Source organism: Solanum verrucosum, unplaced genomic scaffold (genome assembly GCF_900185275.1).
Source record: "Solanum verrucosum unplaced genomic scaffold, falcon-dt-bn FXZP01000060.1, whole genome shotgun sequence".
Lineage (NCBI taxonomy): Eukaryota > Viridiplantae > Streptophyta > Magnoliopsida > Solanales > Solanaceae > Solanum > Solanum verrucosum.
The window spans coordinates 5,806,028-5,822,995 of record NW_026020129.1 but is presented as its reverse complement, the minus strand read 5'-3'; the positions used below and the strand labels follow the sequence as shown (position 1 = coordinate 5,822,995).

General features: G+C 27.8%; 2 protein-coding genes across 2 annotated transcripts in view; both read left to right on the top strand.

Annotated features, from left to right (window-relative positions):
• The first annotated feature begins 1,238 nt into the window (after positions 1–1,238).
• LOC125827067 (lon protease homolog 2, peroxisomal) overlaps positions 1,239–16,968 on the top strand; it is an 85,815-nt gene continuing 70,085 nt past the window's right edge. The window contains exon 1 of the mRNA XM_049506427.1: positions 1,239–1,244. The gene's annotated coding sequence lies outside the window, so the exon portion shown is untranslated. The remainder of the gene's footprint in view (positions 1,245–16,968) is intronic.
• LOC125827091 (reticulon-like protein B22) lies at positions 11,833–13,785 on the top strand. The gene is made up of 2 exons (XM_049506453.1): positions 11,833–12,009; positions 12,964–13,785. The coding sequence occupies exon 2, from the start codon at positions 13,238–13,240 to the stop codon at positions 13,769–13,771; it is 534 nt and encodes a 177-aa protein (XP_049362410.1). The 5' UTR covers positions 11,833–12,009; positions 12,964–13,237; the 3' UTR covers positions 13,772–13,785.

Sequence of the window (16,968 nt, the reverse complement as noted above, 5' to 3'; positions counted from 1 at the left end):
AGTGTGATGTGAAGCTTTTTCGTATAGCCCGCTCGATGTCTGGTATTTATATTAAAGTTTGATTAATTTATTTTTTCGATAACTCACAAATTATATATAACTCGTTCGATTTCTAGTATCCACATTGAAGTGTGATTAATTTACTTTTTCTATAGCTCACAAATCATATATAACTCGTTCAATGTCTGGTATCCACGTTGAAGTTCGATTAATTTGTTTTTTCCGATAGCTCACAAATCATATATAGCTCGTTATCTACTATCCGTATTGAAGTTCGATTAATTTGCTTTTTCGATAGCTCACAAATTATATATAGCTCGTTGTCTGGTATCCACTATCAAACTAGATTTGCACCGCGTAGGGTTTATTCCGTCCGGAAACGCTCCATCTCAATGATATTTTCATTTTTAGAGCTTAAAATTGAAACGTCTGATTAAGGAAGGAACAACTTTATCCGTAGGCTTTATTTCTTGTTGTTTCTTCATCTTTCTGCCCTACCAATATATTGAAAATGAGAAGGTTAGGCTGTGGAGGACACTGAAATTTGCATTATTGTACATTGTACATTATATATATAACATTAAGACAAGTTAATTTGCTGTCCATGATAAGTAATTAATACACTGACTCAGAAAATAATTTGATTAATTAGGTATATGTTCTTTTCAAATTATTATAAGGTTCTTCTTGCTTTCATTATTCCCTATCGTATACTCAAACAACAAGGTCTTAGATACCATGTGAAGCAAATCATCAACATAATTCATTAGTACTACATTTTATGTCTATTAATATCAATTAATGTTCTTAGTAAATGTTGATATTCAGAACTCAATAAACAAAAAAAATTGACACCACTTCTATTTTTAGAGCATGTTTAAGACGTATATAATTCAAGATATCCCTAGATGGATCCAAGGACATAAACCATGAAGAAATTATATACTCATTGGGTGTTTCGACTCTTTTTCTCGATGAAAATAACGTTTACTGGTAACTTTTCAATCTCGTCTTTGAAAAATAACTATTGTTACAGAGTTTCAAATTCTTAACAATATGGTGGAATTTTACCATTTTGAGATAATGGCTACATTTTAAATTACTAAGTATTGAAAAGTGGTTATTTGTGTATCTTATCCAATTTTCTTTGCAAGTTCTTAAAGGTTAAATGTTGGATTCATGAAATTTTGGCAAAGAATTTCATCTCATCTTTTTTTTTTTGTTCCCCCCCTAGAAAAATCTCTAAAAATCATCAAGATTTGTGGGTTGGCCAACAAACTAATTGTTTCATTTTTATATAGACTGATGGTACCTTGTCATTTTTATATGCAGGGTAAGATTCCGTATAATTTACTTTTGTGGTTGGTTTGATTCTTCCTCAAACTCAGTGTATAATGGAACTTTAGTATATCGGACTGTCTAGAGTGATGAAACCTTGTCATTTTTTTATTTTTTTTTACAAATAATTAATGAATGATATTTTTATTTTTAAGTTTCTGTTTTGCTTTATTCTTAGTGTGTACCTTATATTTAAACACCACTTTTGTTGGTGGAGGTACATCATTATATGCCCATTTTCCCTGTCAAATTCTTTCAATTTCAATGGTCCTCTATATATGAGTACTTCTCAAAGTCACCTTTCTTCACTAAAGCAATATCTACAAGGTCAATATTGGAAGTACAAGTGAAATGGAAATAGTGAAAACTTAATTACATGAATTATCAAACCCTATCTCTAATAATAAAAAACACGTCTAAACTATTATTGTTTTTGCGAATTTTACAGTACTCAAATTATCATTTTTTTCTATTTCTACATGAACTATCACGATTTAAATATTAAAACACAATCAAAACTTATTTAGACTATCAATTGTTCTCTTTTCCAACCTGAACTATCGCCACTTACTCAACTAGGTATGAAAAGAAAACAACTGATAGTAGAAATGTGAAATTCGTGAAAAAGTAATAGTTCAAATATATCGTTGACCTTATTTAATGAAAAAGAAAATAATTGTATTGCAAGTCTAATGTTGTTATATTGACGATCACATAGATCTATAAAAAAAAAAAAGTGATGTGACCAATAATTTAATACCAAAACGTGTGTAGAATTGGAGAAGGAAGGTTCATATATATATATATATATATTCTTCCCTTTTAGAAAAGTTTGGGCATGTAAAGAATCATGTCTGCATTTAATTATGGACTTTGCACTATTTAAGATGAGTGAATTGATACATCTTCAGAAAGCTAAATGCTTCATGGCCTGCACTTGCACTTATGCGCTCACATCAACTATAGTCTATACCTTTCGTTATCGTCAGAATTGCGGTGAGATGAATTATACAAATAATATATATTTTATATATTTAGTGACTGTTTTTACTTTAAACAGTCTTATATAAATAATATATATTTTATATATTTAGTGACTGTTTTTACTTTAAACAGTTGACATAAGTATCGAAAATATCATTAAACTTGACATGAATTATTAGTTTTGTCCTCGAACTAATAACAGCTTTAAAAGCACCCTTCTACTTATATTAACTGAACTTAAAAACACCCCTAATATTGCCACATGCCTAAATTCTCGCTAAGTTTAGGAGTATTTTCGACACTTTCCTCGACTTTTTATTAAGAACTTCATTCTCCTATAAGAGTTTGAAACCACTTACTTTGCCATATAACAAATCAGATGTGTATTTAAGTTCAATATTTATTGTTTTTAAAATTATCAATAGTTCATGGGCGAAACTAATAATTAATATCAAGTTCATTCTCCTATAAGAGTTTGAAACCACTTACTTTGCCATATAACAAATCAGATGTGTATTTAAGTTCAATATTTATTGTTTTTAAAATTATCAATAGTTCATGAGCAAAACTAATAATTAATATCAAGTTCAATAGTGTTCTCAATACTTCTTTTTGAATGAGTTTGATGGTGACTATTTAGATTGATTCTTTTACTTAAAACTCCAAAACAAGGACTAATAGATTTAAACTTTTATAAATGTGTTTCTTTAGTCAAAGAAGAAGCACTAGCTTTTTGGTAGAGTTGGCATAGGCAAAACCGTACAATATTCCCATCTAAATCATAGACTTAGAAGTCCATTAATGTTACCATTAAAAGATGAAACATTTGTCATTTGTTTGGAGTACAATTATTCTCATCACCAAATTATTTCTCACCGAAAGTACTTTTATAAAAAAAAATATTTTAAAATAAATTGATTTTAGAAGTTTAACACTTGTAAAAAGCTTGATCAAATAAATAAATAGTTAGTATTTTTTTAAATTTATTCATCAAACACAAATTACTTCTGATCGAATATACTTTTTTGAAAAAACTAAAACATAAGTAGATTTTTCGAAGATTGGCCAAACAAAACAAAATAAATTCCTAATCTTGGACTTCCATCATTTTAGGTATATGAAAATGACCATTATAGAGAAAAAAAAAAAAAGAACACATTGCAAGGGGTTAGTTGATTAGGCCAACCCTATTTAAGGATGGAGATGGATATAATAATAACGATAAAAATCAAATAAAAAAGGCATTCTATAAAGATAAGTTCAAACTTAAAAGGTCTTTCGGAAACAAGTAAACAACCTCTTTATCTTCACGATATAATGGCAAGATCTGTATATATTTTAACCTCCCCATATCTCACTGGTCGAATTTCATTAGATATGTTATTATCATTATACTGTTTATTAATTTAGGATAAGTACGTTCTTGAACATTCAACTGCAGCAATAGTTCATGGTTTCCATACTAAATTACAAATTACGTAATTACCGAAAACACTAATACTGATTAATTATATCTCAAAGTAAATGGATTAATACTTGATTAACACGTTGTTCTAATCGATTTGCTTGATTAGGCCAAATGAAGCCAGTACGTTGTTGCTCATAATGGGTCGCATTATACGAGGCGGATCCAAGATAATTAAGCTTTACGAGTTTATTCTTTAGAACTATGCTCTTAGCATTGAACTCATGCAATACATATTATTCTAAATATAACAAATCAATATCACTCTGATTAATGATTTCAACATAACTAATCCGAATTAATTCGAACATATACCTTATCTTCACATCAAACTACTCCTAACACATATGACTTTGTTAGCCCATTCTTAATATAATGTTAGTTGAGGTGCAAGCTATATATGTGTTGGTTTTCCTTTGTTTGTTTGAATTGACCAAACTCTAACCATATCTTTCTCATTTCATGTCATAGATTTGTTGTCTTCATTCCTACCCCCACCCCCAACCCAAGAAAGAAAAAACAATTAAATAAATAAATACTATACTATCATTTCTTTTATCATGCCTTAAAGTGATATTCGCACTTTGGCTTTAATATATATATATATATATCAAGAATGAATCTATAGTTTTCACTTGAAGTAATTAATTTCCTCACTTTAATTTATAGGGTGAAGAAAGTTAAATGAGCATGATGAGTGTCGATACTTTTTCCACCTTTGTAAAATGTGCTTTATTAATTTGAGATTTCCCCTTAATTAATTCATTTTGATGATATTATTCTATGATCAATTAAAGATAAGTAAAATCGATCAAACATCATTTTTCTTTGATTGAAGTTTCTCTATAGTATTCTATATGTTTAAGTGCAATGTATGAGAGAATTAAACAAGGAGAATTTTCTTTGATTTTATCTCACCCAAGCCCTTAATTCATTCTTAATTAGAGTTTCAAATTTTGAAAATAAAGTCATTTCTTATAAAGATTTTTTATTTTTTTTTGAAATTTCATCCCATGCTCAACTGTTCAGATTTGCATCAGAAAGTTCCATATTATGTTGGAGGTAAAACACTTTCTAACAAAGGCGACTCTGTATCGAGAAAACTCGAACCTGAAATCTCTAATTAAGGATAAAAAAATATTTATCACTCCAACAGAACACATATTAGGTATTGAGAGCATCTTACTTGCAAATACCAATTGAATATCAGACGAGAAACCAAAAAAGCTCATTACAATTTACAAGACATGCTGACATACATACAAAAGTGACTAGATTTGTTTTGATCTTCAATGTGCTCTTTCATTGATTCCAATTTTTACAGCTTACACTAAAAACAACACCTACTCTCTGGACATGTATAGGGGGGTGGGGTGTCATATAGTGGTCAGGTACAATGACTCAAATATTTTGTTTTTTACTATACCAACATGCATATTTGATGTGATTTACAAGTGAAATTTGAAAAGAATGGAATATAAGCAGATATTATTTCTATTCTGCATGGTGTGATATATAAATGGAATTTGAAAAGAGTAAAATGATATGTAAACGCTATCTCAATTTTATATGGTATATGGTGCGATTGACAAGTGGAATTTGAATAAAATAAAGTATAGGTGACGGTATTTCTGTTTTGTGATAGATAGAAATATTTCTGATAGACCTCAAGTAAACAAAAAGTTTGAGAAATTAATATTTTGCTAATTTGCTTGAACTTAGCTAGATGGATCAATTTGTCATTCGTTACTAAGCGGGATTAAATATTGGAAAAATTATATAAATATATAACTTGAGATATCATAATTTCTAAAATTCCCTACTATTTTAAAAAAAGAATACAAAAATTTCTTCTCGAATACATTCCTATCTCTTTCGGATACATCGATCTATCCCTTCCTGGATACATTTCTATCAGTGGTGGAGTTAAAATTTTTAATAAGGGAGTTTAAAATTTGAAGAAGTAAACACACGAACTAATAGAAGGGGGTTCAACATCTACTATATATACATAAAAAAATAATTTTAACCATGTATAATTCCACCGAAGAGGGTTCGGATGAACCCCTGATAGTATGTTGGCTTCGCCCCTGATCCCTATCCTCTCTAGAATACATCCCTCCCATTAAGTAATGTATCATTTGCAATGTATCAAATAACTAAAAAATGTATCCGAGAGTAATGAGAAATTTGAGATTTTTGTAATTGAGAAAACTTCTGACTAGGATGTAATTAGCCCAGGTGTATCAAATCTCTGTACTTTATACAATAATAAATATGATCCTCTAATTTTATAAAGGAAAAAAAGATCAAAATAAGATTATTTTACATAGGTCAAAGACAAATTTAAACCATTTCCCTTATATAATAAAGAAGAAGAAAATAAAGAAAAAGAAACTCCTTTTTTCCGGTAGACAGTAATGGTATAATTTTAGAGAAGATGAAATTTAAAAAATGTAAAGATAGAGTATATTTGCAAATTAAATAGAAATCCAATAAACTAAAGTAAAATTATGGGTGAAAAAATTAAACCCAATTAATTCAAATCGCCCAACCTGTTTAAAATTGGGCGAGTTAATAACCCACCCATTTATTAGCTCAGTCCATTTCAATCTATTAAAAATTGGGTTGATATATAATTCAAATTGGCTCATGAAAATTTTTGTCAAATTATTTTTTTAAAAAAATTAATATGTTGTGTATAACTCTAATAAAGAAAAAATAATTTTATAAGGCACTAAAATAATTTAAAAGAACAAATAAAACAATTAAGCTTAATAAAAGTTGGGTTAAGTCTTAACCCGCAGTGTAACCCATTTTGACCCAAACATCGCAGTTATCACCCCTAAATTTACTTGTTAAAAAAAGGGAAGAAGATAATTAATCTATCTATCTATAATAGGAGAGGAAAAAGTGTCACATGTGAGCACTATAAAATTCAACACTTTTAAAATTCAAAAAATAAATTTAAAAATCTTTTAAATATGTATAAACAAAAAGAAATAAAAAAAAAGTGTAACCAACTATTTTAAAATACAATTTAAAAATGAAAGGTAAATTTTTAAATAATAATAATAATAATAATAATAATAATAAAAGTAATAATAATATAATATATAATATAATAATAATAATGTGGATAAGAATGAATTTAAATTGCTAATCAATTTTCACGAAAACCGTTTTTTATTTTTTTTATTTTTTTTATTTTGAGATAAGATTTAAATATATAAGGCAATTGTTTAATAATAATAATAATAATATATAACAATATAGTAATAATTTGGATAATTATTATTATTATTTTTAAGAAAATAATATTATTTCTCTATAACTTAAAATAGTAGAAAAGAAAAAATGAAATAAAAAACGTTGTGCACAATCATTTTTTAAAATAAATAAATAGGAAAACTACCCACATATTAAAACAAATCTGTTAAATGAAGATTTACTTTAGTTTTTAAAAAATAAAAATGATTTTAAATGTTTTTTTTTTCAAATTAAGTAACCAACCACGTAATAGTACTATTTTAGAAAAAATGGTAAAGTAGTTATTTTTTGAATTTGAATTTAAAGTGGTTACCTAAAACTACTCTATCCATTATCTCTATTATCTATATATACATAACTAAAGTCAATTAAAAATTAATTGATCTACTTTTCTTCAAATGTGTAATATTGTTTGTTGAATTATTTACATTCTTCTTATCTTCATTTTTTATGGAGTGAATATATAGATTATTTGATGGCTAGCAGAAGAAAATTGAATATATTTACAAATAAAAAAGTTAAAATCCAAGAAGAAGAAGAATATTTATCAAAGTGAAAATCCTCTTCAACGGTTGATATTGTTAGATCTATAATGTTTTATTGTGATTTTTTTAGTTCATATCATTCAATTTGATTTGTTTCTGTCATGTTTTGTACTTAAATTCTTTACGTTGAATGAGTTTTCAATGTTTTTTAATTTACATTCGTAATTTTTGATGATTTTTAGTGTGATTAATATTTTTTTACGATTGTGTTATTTTTTTTTTTTATAATTTTAGTGAAGTTATTCTAATACCTTTTTATGTTATCATTTTCTATCTAAATAATAACTTCTTAACACTACCATTATCTATAATTCTCAAATAAAGATAGATGCGGAAAAATTTAATTCGATTGTATACCTCTCCTTTAACCATCAATTAAACACAATTCTTTAAGTAGTTAAATATTTGTTTTACCAGTTGATCTTTTAAACTAAATCAAAAATATAAATCACTTTTATATTTGTAAACAAATGTTTTTCGACTTGCAATTAAATAATCTACATATTCGCCCCATAAAAAGATGATGATACGAAGAATGAAAATAATTTAACAAACAACATTACACATTTGAAGAACAATAGATCCATAATTCAATAATAAAACATGTAAAATAAATAAAAAACAATAAATTTCTTTTAACTTGAATTAAAATTTTAAATTTTTGTAAACTTTTAAATTAATATTATTCATTTAAGAAAATACACTAACAAAACAATTTGTTTAATTTACTTGAAAATACAGTTTAGCACTTCCCTTTTAAGTTTATCCTCGTGTCTTCACTATCCTAGAAACACGGATGCACAGTTTATATATATAATTGTTGTGCTTAATTTTTTTGAATTCAAGTGCTAATCTTTATATTTTTTCGTGTTTATGTTGTCGAATTCGAAAGGTGAAATTTTAACAATTTTGTTCACTATATTAATTCATATCTCTTATTATTATTATTATTATTATTATTATTATTTTATAAATTTTCAACCTTAGCACAAGATAAATGAAAAATTATCATAACAAAAATTATAAAATAATAAACCTATCACTATCATAAACATAGAAGGCAATACATTATGTTTATCATAATATTACTTTAAACAATATCACAATTATAAGTCATTTTGCAAATTTAAGACTATTCACAATATTATATAACAACATTAAATTAAGTTGAAATTTGCGATATATCTATAATTATACATAATATAGTTTAGCAAATAAAGTTCAAATCAACAACCACTCATTTTCATTTGTATGTTTTCTGATACAATTAAATTAAAAGTTAATATATCCAATACATACATTGAGTAAATCTAATATGGCGGTTGTATTAATTATGATTATTTTTACATTTATGTCAATTTTATATATATATACACACACACACATTAAAAGCTATGTAATATTTTAATACAATAAATATATTATTAAGTACATAATATATTTTATTATTATTGTAATAATAAATTAAATATATTATTAAGTGCATAATATATTTTATTAGTTATTTTTAATTATAAAATTATTACATTTAAAATCATCTCCGCAACGCGCGGGCACGTATTCTCTTATTATATAAGAGGGAGTTTATGATGGGACATTGTGATGTCCAATCATAAACTCCCTATATAATATATAATATATAATATAATAAATCATTTTTTCTACTATATAATATATATTTATTTCTCTACTATAAGGGAGTTTATAAATATATAATAATATAATATAATAAATCATTTACAAATGACTTAAAATATTTCATATTTAAAGGATATATAATAAAATAGGTTCACTCTCAAAATTCTATCCGGGTCACATATATTGGGACAGAAAAAATAACATATATCATTTTAAAATTACCAAAAAAGTATTATATTCTCTTATTATATAAGAGGGAGTTTATGATGGGACATTGTGATGTCCAATTATAAACTCCCTATATAATATATAATATATAATATAATAAATCATTTTTTCTACTATATAATATATATTTATTTCTCTACTATAAGGGAGTTTATATAATATATAATAATATAATATAATAAATCATTTACAAATGACTTAAAATATTTCATATTTAAAAGATATATAATAAAATAGGTTCACTCTCAAATTCCATCCGGGTCACATATATTGAGACAGAAAAAATAACATATATCATTTTAAAATTACCAAAAAAGTATTATAAATAATAATAATTAACAACTTAAAATATCTTAAAGACATTTTAAAAGGGTTAATTTTGTAATTGTAATTTCTACTGTATAATAAAAGGGAGTTTATATAATATATATTCTACTATTATATAATATCATAATAAAACCCCTTTTATTATATAGTAGAAATAAATATAATATATATATATATATAATATAATAAATCATTTACAAATGACTTAAAATATTTAATATTTAAAAGATATATAATAAAATAGGTTGACTCTCAAAATTCTGTCCGGGTCACATATATTAGGACAAAAAAAATAACATATATCATTTCAAAATTACCAAAAAAGTATTATAAATAATAATAATTAACAACTTAAAATATCTGAAAGACATTTTAAAAGGGTTAATTTTGTAAGTTTATCCATATCACATATATTAGGACAAAGTGACCAGCAATGTAAGTTATTTGAAAGTTACATAAAAATATTATAAATCACAATAATTAATAACTTAGAACATTTTTTTAATAAATGCAAATTTGGATGACTCTTCAAATTTCATTTGTGTCACATAAATTGAGACAACAAAAATAACATATATTGCGCCCATTTTAATTTATTTGTCTTAATTTTTTTTATATTTAAAAATTGCGTAAAAATACTATAAATCGTGATAATTGACAACATAAAATATTTCAAAAATAAATACATATAAAAAAATTCGATTAATTCTTGAAATTAATCTATCGTTAAAAATTATGTATAAAATACAATAAATCGTGATTTTGACCACTTAAAATATTTATTAAAAAAACAGAAAAAATAAATTGACTGCTTCTTAAAATTAATCTATCAATGTCACATAAAATGAGACAAAAGTAGTAATATGTATTGTTTAATGTGAAATTATTGAAAACTACGTAAAAAGTATTATAAATGTTAACAATTAACAACATTTGATTGAATCTTGAAATTTTATCAATGCTACATATATTGAGACAAGTGGAGTAATATATATTAAGTATTTAAAAATTACGTACAACCATATTGCTTTCTGTAGGCTTCGAATTATCGTGGTCATTTTTTAGGCTGATACAAGTTTTGTACTTTTTTTTTTAATATTATAAATCGCAATAATTAATAATTTAAAATATTTTAAAAAATATATTAAAAATTTAGTTGGTTTCGGGAATTTTATTTATACTATATAAAATGGGACAAAGGAAGCAACATATATCATTTACAAATGACTTAAAAAAACATTAAAAATTAGAATAATTACCAATTTAAAATATTTAAAAGCTATATAATAAAATTGGTTCACTCTCAGAATTCTTTCAGGCTCACATATATTAGGACAGAAAAAATAACACATATCATTTTAAAATTACCAAAAAAGTATTATAAATAATAATAATTAACAACTTAAAATATCTGAAAGACATTTTAAAAGGGTTAATTTTGTATTTTTATCCATATCACATAAATTAAGACAAAATGACCAGTAATGTTGGTTATTTGAAAGTTACATCAAAATATTATAAATCACAATAATTAATAACTTAAAACATTTTTAAAAAAAATTAAAATTTGGATGACTCTCCAAATTTTATTTGTGTGACATAAATTGAGACAACAAAAATAACATATATTGGGTCCATTTTAATTTATTTGTCTTATTTTTTTTTGGGTTTTTATATTTAAAAAATGCGTAAAAATATTATAAATCATGATAATTGACAACATAAAATATGTTTTGAAAAAAAATAGAAAAAATTCCACTCATTCTTTAAGTGAATCTATCGTAAAAATACTATAAATCATGATAATTGACAACATAAAATATTTCAAAAATGTTGTATGTGGATAGTCTTATTGTGCCTTGAATAGCATCAAATAAAGTACAAGTTTGTGATAAAAAAACTTATTCCTTTATCCACACAAACAATCGCTTCAAAATCTCCGTTATTAGCCCCAAAACATACCATTTATATTATTAGTCCCGTGCCCGTGCATAGCACGGGCAACATTACCTAGTAGTAGTTTTAAATGGAAAAAAAGAAAAGCACAAAAGTTAAGTTTTAGATTCCCCAAATCAACCCCGCAATCCCTAACCCCTTCATCACTGATCCCGTTTCTCTACGGTCGCCGCGATTCATATTTTCCGGCCAGCGAACTTCACAATTCTTCTACGGCCGCCGCCGTAGACGCCGCCGTCTCCGTCTCCGTCTCCATTGGTATGTATATTTTTGGTACTATTGCGTATTTTGATTGGAAAATGATCGGGAAATTGAATGTTTTAAATATGCGGTTTTTGTTTAATTTATTGTTAATCCAATTTATGGTTGTTTTTCATTTATATATACAGTAATGAATTCTCCTAAAGTTTCAGTTAAGTAATTGGATATTCAAACTTCAGAAACAGGAATGCAAAAACCTAATAGTATCTCTTTTTCTATTTACTTTTTTTGATTTGATATGTAAGGATTCAAAAAGTAGTATAAGCTTTATTCCAATAAACTTTAATTTTTAAGTTCATTTTGTGAACAGCTGTTTAGTCTATGAAGTTAAGAAACATAGGTAACTACTGTTCAGAAATCTCTGTTGCTCCGACTATCTAAAAATGATGCTGCACTCGTGCTGGATTCTTCAAAAAATGCACTACTTTTGAATAGTCTGTTAGGCATGTCGATATTTTCAAAGAGTACAAGCAACATAGCTTGAAATTGAATCACGACTTGCTGTTTTGGAGTTGCTGAAAATCAAATGTTTGAACTAGGCACAATGATATTTTACTTATTACTTGAATTTTGTTTGTTTTTTTCCCTAAGACCCAATGATTGTTACTTGTTAGATGTAACTTAAAGAAGAAAAATGCTGATAAAAGCTATGTTACTCGGACTCTTTAAAAATGTCAACAGGTGCGTGTCAGATTCGCTAAAAGTAGTGTATTTTTGGAGAATCCAACACGGGTGCGGCATCAAAAGTGAAGAGTCCGTGCAACTAAGGATAAAAGTGATCATAGAAAATAGTGAAGACTAGAAGTTCTTTATTGCATCATTTACCAATAGAAATGTATGTGGTAAAGGTAGAAATGCAATTGAAACTTTCCAAATATATTGAGCACATAGAGTTTTTAGTATAATTGTAGTTACAGCCCACTGATTTAGAATTTTGAATATATATTACAGCCTGCGGATTTTGAAGCATAAGAGAAGAAGGGCCCTGGATTGACCATTCCAACAAGTTGTCCACCTAGCTTTCTGGGTTGCGAACTATAATTGAGACATAAGGAAGCGTCTGCACTAGGCAGACTCCATGTGGGGATGATCTGTTACTTGTTAAGTCGAGGAATGAATGCTTGTTAAGGACTTGATTAGCTGATCTGCCATCGTAAAGTTCCATGCTCAAGCTATTATCGGCTTGGCAAAGGACGAATTCGCTTCACTTTAAAGTAGGCGTGCAATGGAATTGAATGCTAGCGTGTCCACAAAAAGAACAATAAACCCTAGGAAGACGGATATCGGAGGTAAACCCTTTATACTCATCATTTGTGGCTGCCTCGTTTACTACCACTGTGCCTATCAGAATTCTAGTCTCGTCTCTCTCATCTCAGACGTCTTTATTGTACTCCTTTGTTCCCTCGCCATTCTCGGACTCCTCTTTCGCCAGATGAACATCTCGGTACCTGTGGATCCTCTTGAGTGGCAGATCTCTCAGGACGCTGCCAACATGTTTTTTGCCTGCCTCGCCAATACTATCGGTGCTGCTGAGTCTGTTCTACGGGTTGCTGCTACTGGCCATGATAAGCGCTTGTTCCTTAAGGTTGTGGCTGCTCTGTATGTTCTATCATCTCTTGGAAGGATAGCATCGGGTGTTACCATTGCCTATGCTGGACTCTGCTTTCTTTGCCTTTACATGCTCGCTGAGAACTTGCAATTGATTAGCTCGAGGTATCCAAGGAGAAGAGACGACACGAACACAGTTCAGGACGACTAAATTGATTTGATCCGGTTCAATAAGGATGAAGGAAGGAGTCAATGCATTATTTACACTTGTGATGTGAATTGAAAGATAAGTATTTTGTCCCTGTAATATATTCCCAGTCCTATGATCATTGTCTCCCCAGTTATCAAGGATACATGATATAAGTTGTTAGCTCACTGTTAACAAAAGAAAAGAAAAGAATACACTTGTGATGTGAATTGAAAGATAAGTATTTTTTTCAAAATTGTACTTTATTATGATACATACAAGCTTGGGATTTACAATCTCTCTGGATATTTTGGATTTCAATGGCCAAAAAGGCATGCCACAAGAATGAAACTTAAGAATATAAGGACGACTTTGCATATTAGATGCTTTACAAGGAGGAAAGAAGAATCTTGATTTCCAATAAGATTGGTCCATACTTTTGGGTTTGTAGGAGAATCCTAGCCAACTGTTCAAAGGTGTCAAATTTTGCTAAAGTATGATACAGAGTCATTAGAGAATCATATTTGAAGATTGGTACTTGTACTAGGGTTGTCAAAATGAGCCCAAATATAGGTAACCTGTTCAATTGTACCAGAATTTTATGGGTCGGGCACAAGATAATTTGAATTAGGTTCAATCTCAACCAATTTTTAAAGAATCTTCAATTGAGTCTAATCTAATCTCCAATTTTTTAAATGTTACCTTCTCAAAAAAAAAAAAAAAAACTCCAATTTTAACCAGTTATAAAACTTTTTATTTGCATTAATGTAATGTATGTTCTCATATTTAAGGTATGAATTACTATCTATTTTATATATTCTACGATTTTTCTATCCCTTTGTAATTGGTTTTTGTTATTTTTTGAGTTGCAATTCAAATTTTGGATATAAAAGTTAAATAACAATATGTTAAAATTATGGAGATTAAGCGGGTAAAATTGGGTGAGTCATGACCCAACTCGATTTTAGCTCATTTTAGCCCAACCCGTTTAAGCTAATAGTAAACTTGGGTGGGTCATGACCCAGCTCAATTTCTATTTCAACCCATGAAAAAATTACCAAATACACAACTTAAATTTTCTCACTCTCATAATCTTGGATACATTATCCTTTTTCTTCCCACTTCACGCTTTAACTCTTCAAATTCACGCCTAAAATCACACCATGTATTAGCGGTTACTTTCAACTCATCATTTTTGAATAATAATCGTATTATTCTAGATTTCTTCATCAATTTCAAGTTTTTAAAATGGTAGAAGAATTTCTTCATAATTTTTTTGCTTTCCGTATTAGATTTTCTATCAAAATTGTTTTAATTTTTTGATGTTCATCTTAAAAATCTGATACATACGAATTTTCGTCCATCGTTTAGTATTGGTCACACCCAATTAGTTTTACAAAAGAAAGATCTCGTCCCTTGTGTTTTTAATTAGGATAATGATGATTTTCATGAAAATAGATCTAAACACTGCAACGATCCATTAATGATGAAGAAATTGCAAGAGGAGAAATTGAGGAAAGATGCATGTTCAAGTTCGAAATCCCTATTCTCTAACCTCTTCATTAATGGTCTCAATGCTATGAACAGATACATGAACTCATTCTTGGCTGACTTGTGCATCCTTACACATGAGTTTTGGATACACAGTATTTATCATATGGATGTATTTAGGCATCTGTCTCATATCCATCTGTTGATTTACCCCTTAACATCTCTATTGCACGGTCTTTAGCACGTCATGCTTTTTTGATTCATAATATCAACTCCATATGCAGCTTTAAAATTGTCAATTATGTCCTTTGGAGTGTAAATTCTCTTATGATAAACCAATTTCAAAGCAGTGACACCACTAACAAAGGGTACCGTAGCTTAAACTTTGTTGAATATCCTTTCTTTCAATGGACATGTATGTACACCATTGAAATATCTCACTCTGAATACATCAGAGTTTTCCCTAAAAGTTTCATAGTTCAAACACAATCCTCCGAGTAATATTTTAAGACATAGTTATACTTTTTGTTTAACATAATGTATATCAAATTTAACAAATTTCAAATTTTATTATGTATCATATATATATTAACTATCACAGTGTAATGTGTTAATCACAAAAAAGAAAATACTATAGAAAACAATTACATGTATAATGTATCGATCACAAGCCAAACATCTTATTGGCAACAACTACATGTTTAATGTATCTTAATACAGTACTTATCAATTAAAACAAGATACATATAAATAGTAATGTATCATGATAGATCTATCAATTACAGCGATGAGCGTGATTCTTCAATTTTATTATACCTATTGTTTTCTTTGTTTCAATTATCGTAGTATTCATTGTTGCTACTATTCTTTTCTTCATTTTTTTCTGCTTGACACCTTCACTGTTGTATTTTCTTTTCATATTTGTTTTTATATGCTTTACTCGAGCTGAGAGTCCCTCAGAAAACGCTGCCCCTCCCTAAACTTCTTTCACATTTCTTTTTCATATTAGGGAGTGCAACTTGGTGGGCATATAGATAAACCAAGAATATAAGATTGGAGAAAAAACCCCAAAGAAGAGATGATTTTCAAAGGCTGGCAGTTAGGCTAATAGAGTTGATAAACTGACCCCTTTGTTTGATCATGAAAAGTATGACAAGATACAAATAGGGACCATATATGATAATGTCATTGCATTAAAGTATATGTGATGCATTATTTGTCAAAAAAGAAGAGGTGCCTTCCAAAGTAAATTCAAATGATGATATATTCTCTTGGCACCATTGAAAAAGATGAAGAGCCTTCTTTATCTAGCCAAGTCAACATAGTGCCAATACACATACACACACAAATATTCACTCATTAATTTCCATGAAATTAATGGCCAACCTCTTCTGCATGATTCTCCCCTCTCCTCTTACCTTTGCCTAGCATCATGGTCCCCATGATAAATTAATGAATTCAACAACAACAAAAAAAAACCATAAATGTATGTACACATATAATATATGAGTAGTCATAATTTTATACACTGTTAACCTAATTGAAACTACCTACAACAACAATATATCCGGTATAATTCCACCACCCGGATTTGAACTTGGGAAAAAAGGATTTGCAGTCCTTTGACTTACCGCTCGGCTATGTCACCGTGTATTTAAGAGCGAATATTACTTATTTAATAGGACTTAATAGTTTTCAATACATAACATTAGAATTCTAACAATACATAA

What these genes read in the sequence shown, in the direction of transcription:
- LOC125827091 (XM_049506453.1), top strand. Translation starts at nt 13,238, where the DNA reads ATGGAATTGAATGCTAGCGTGTCCACAAAAAGAACAATAAACCCTAGG.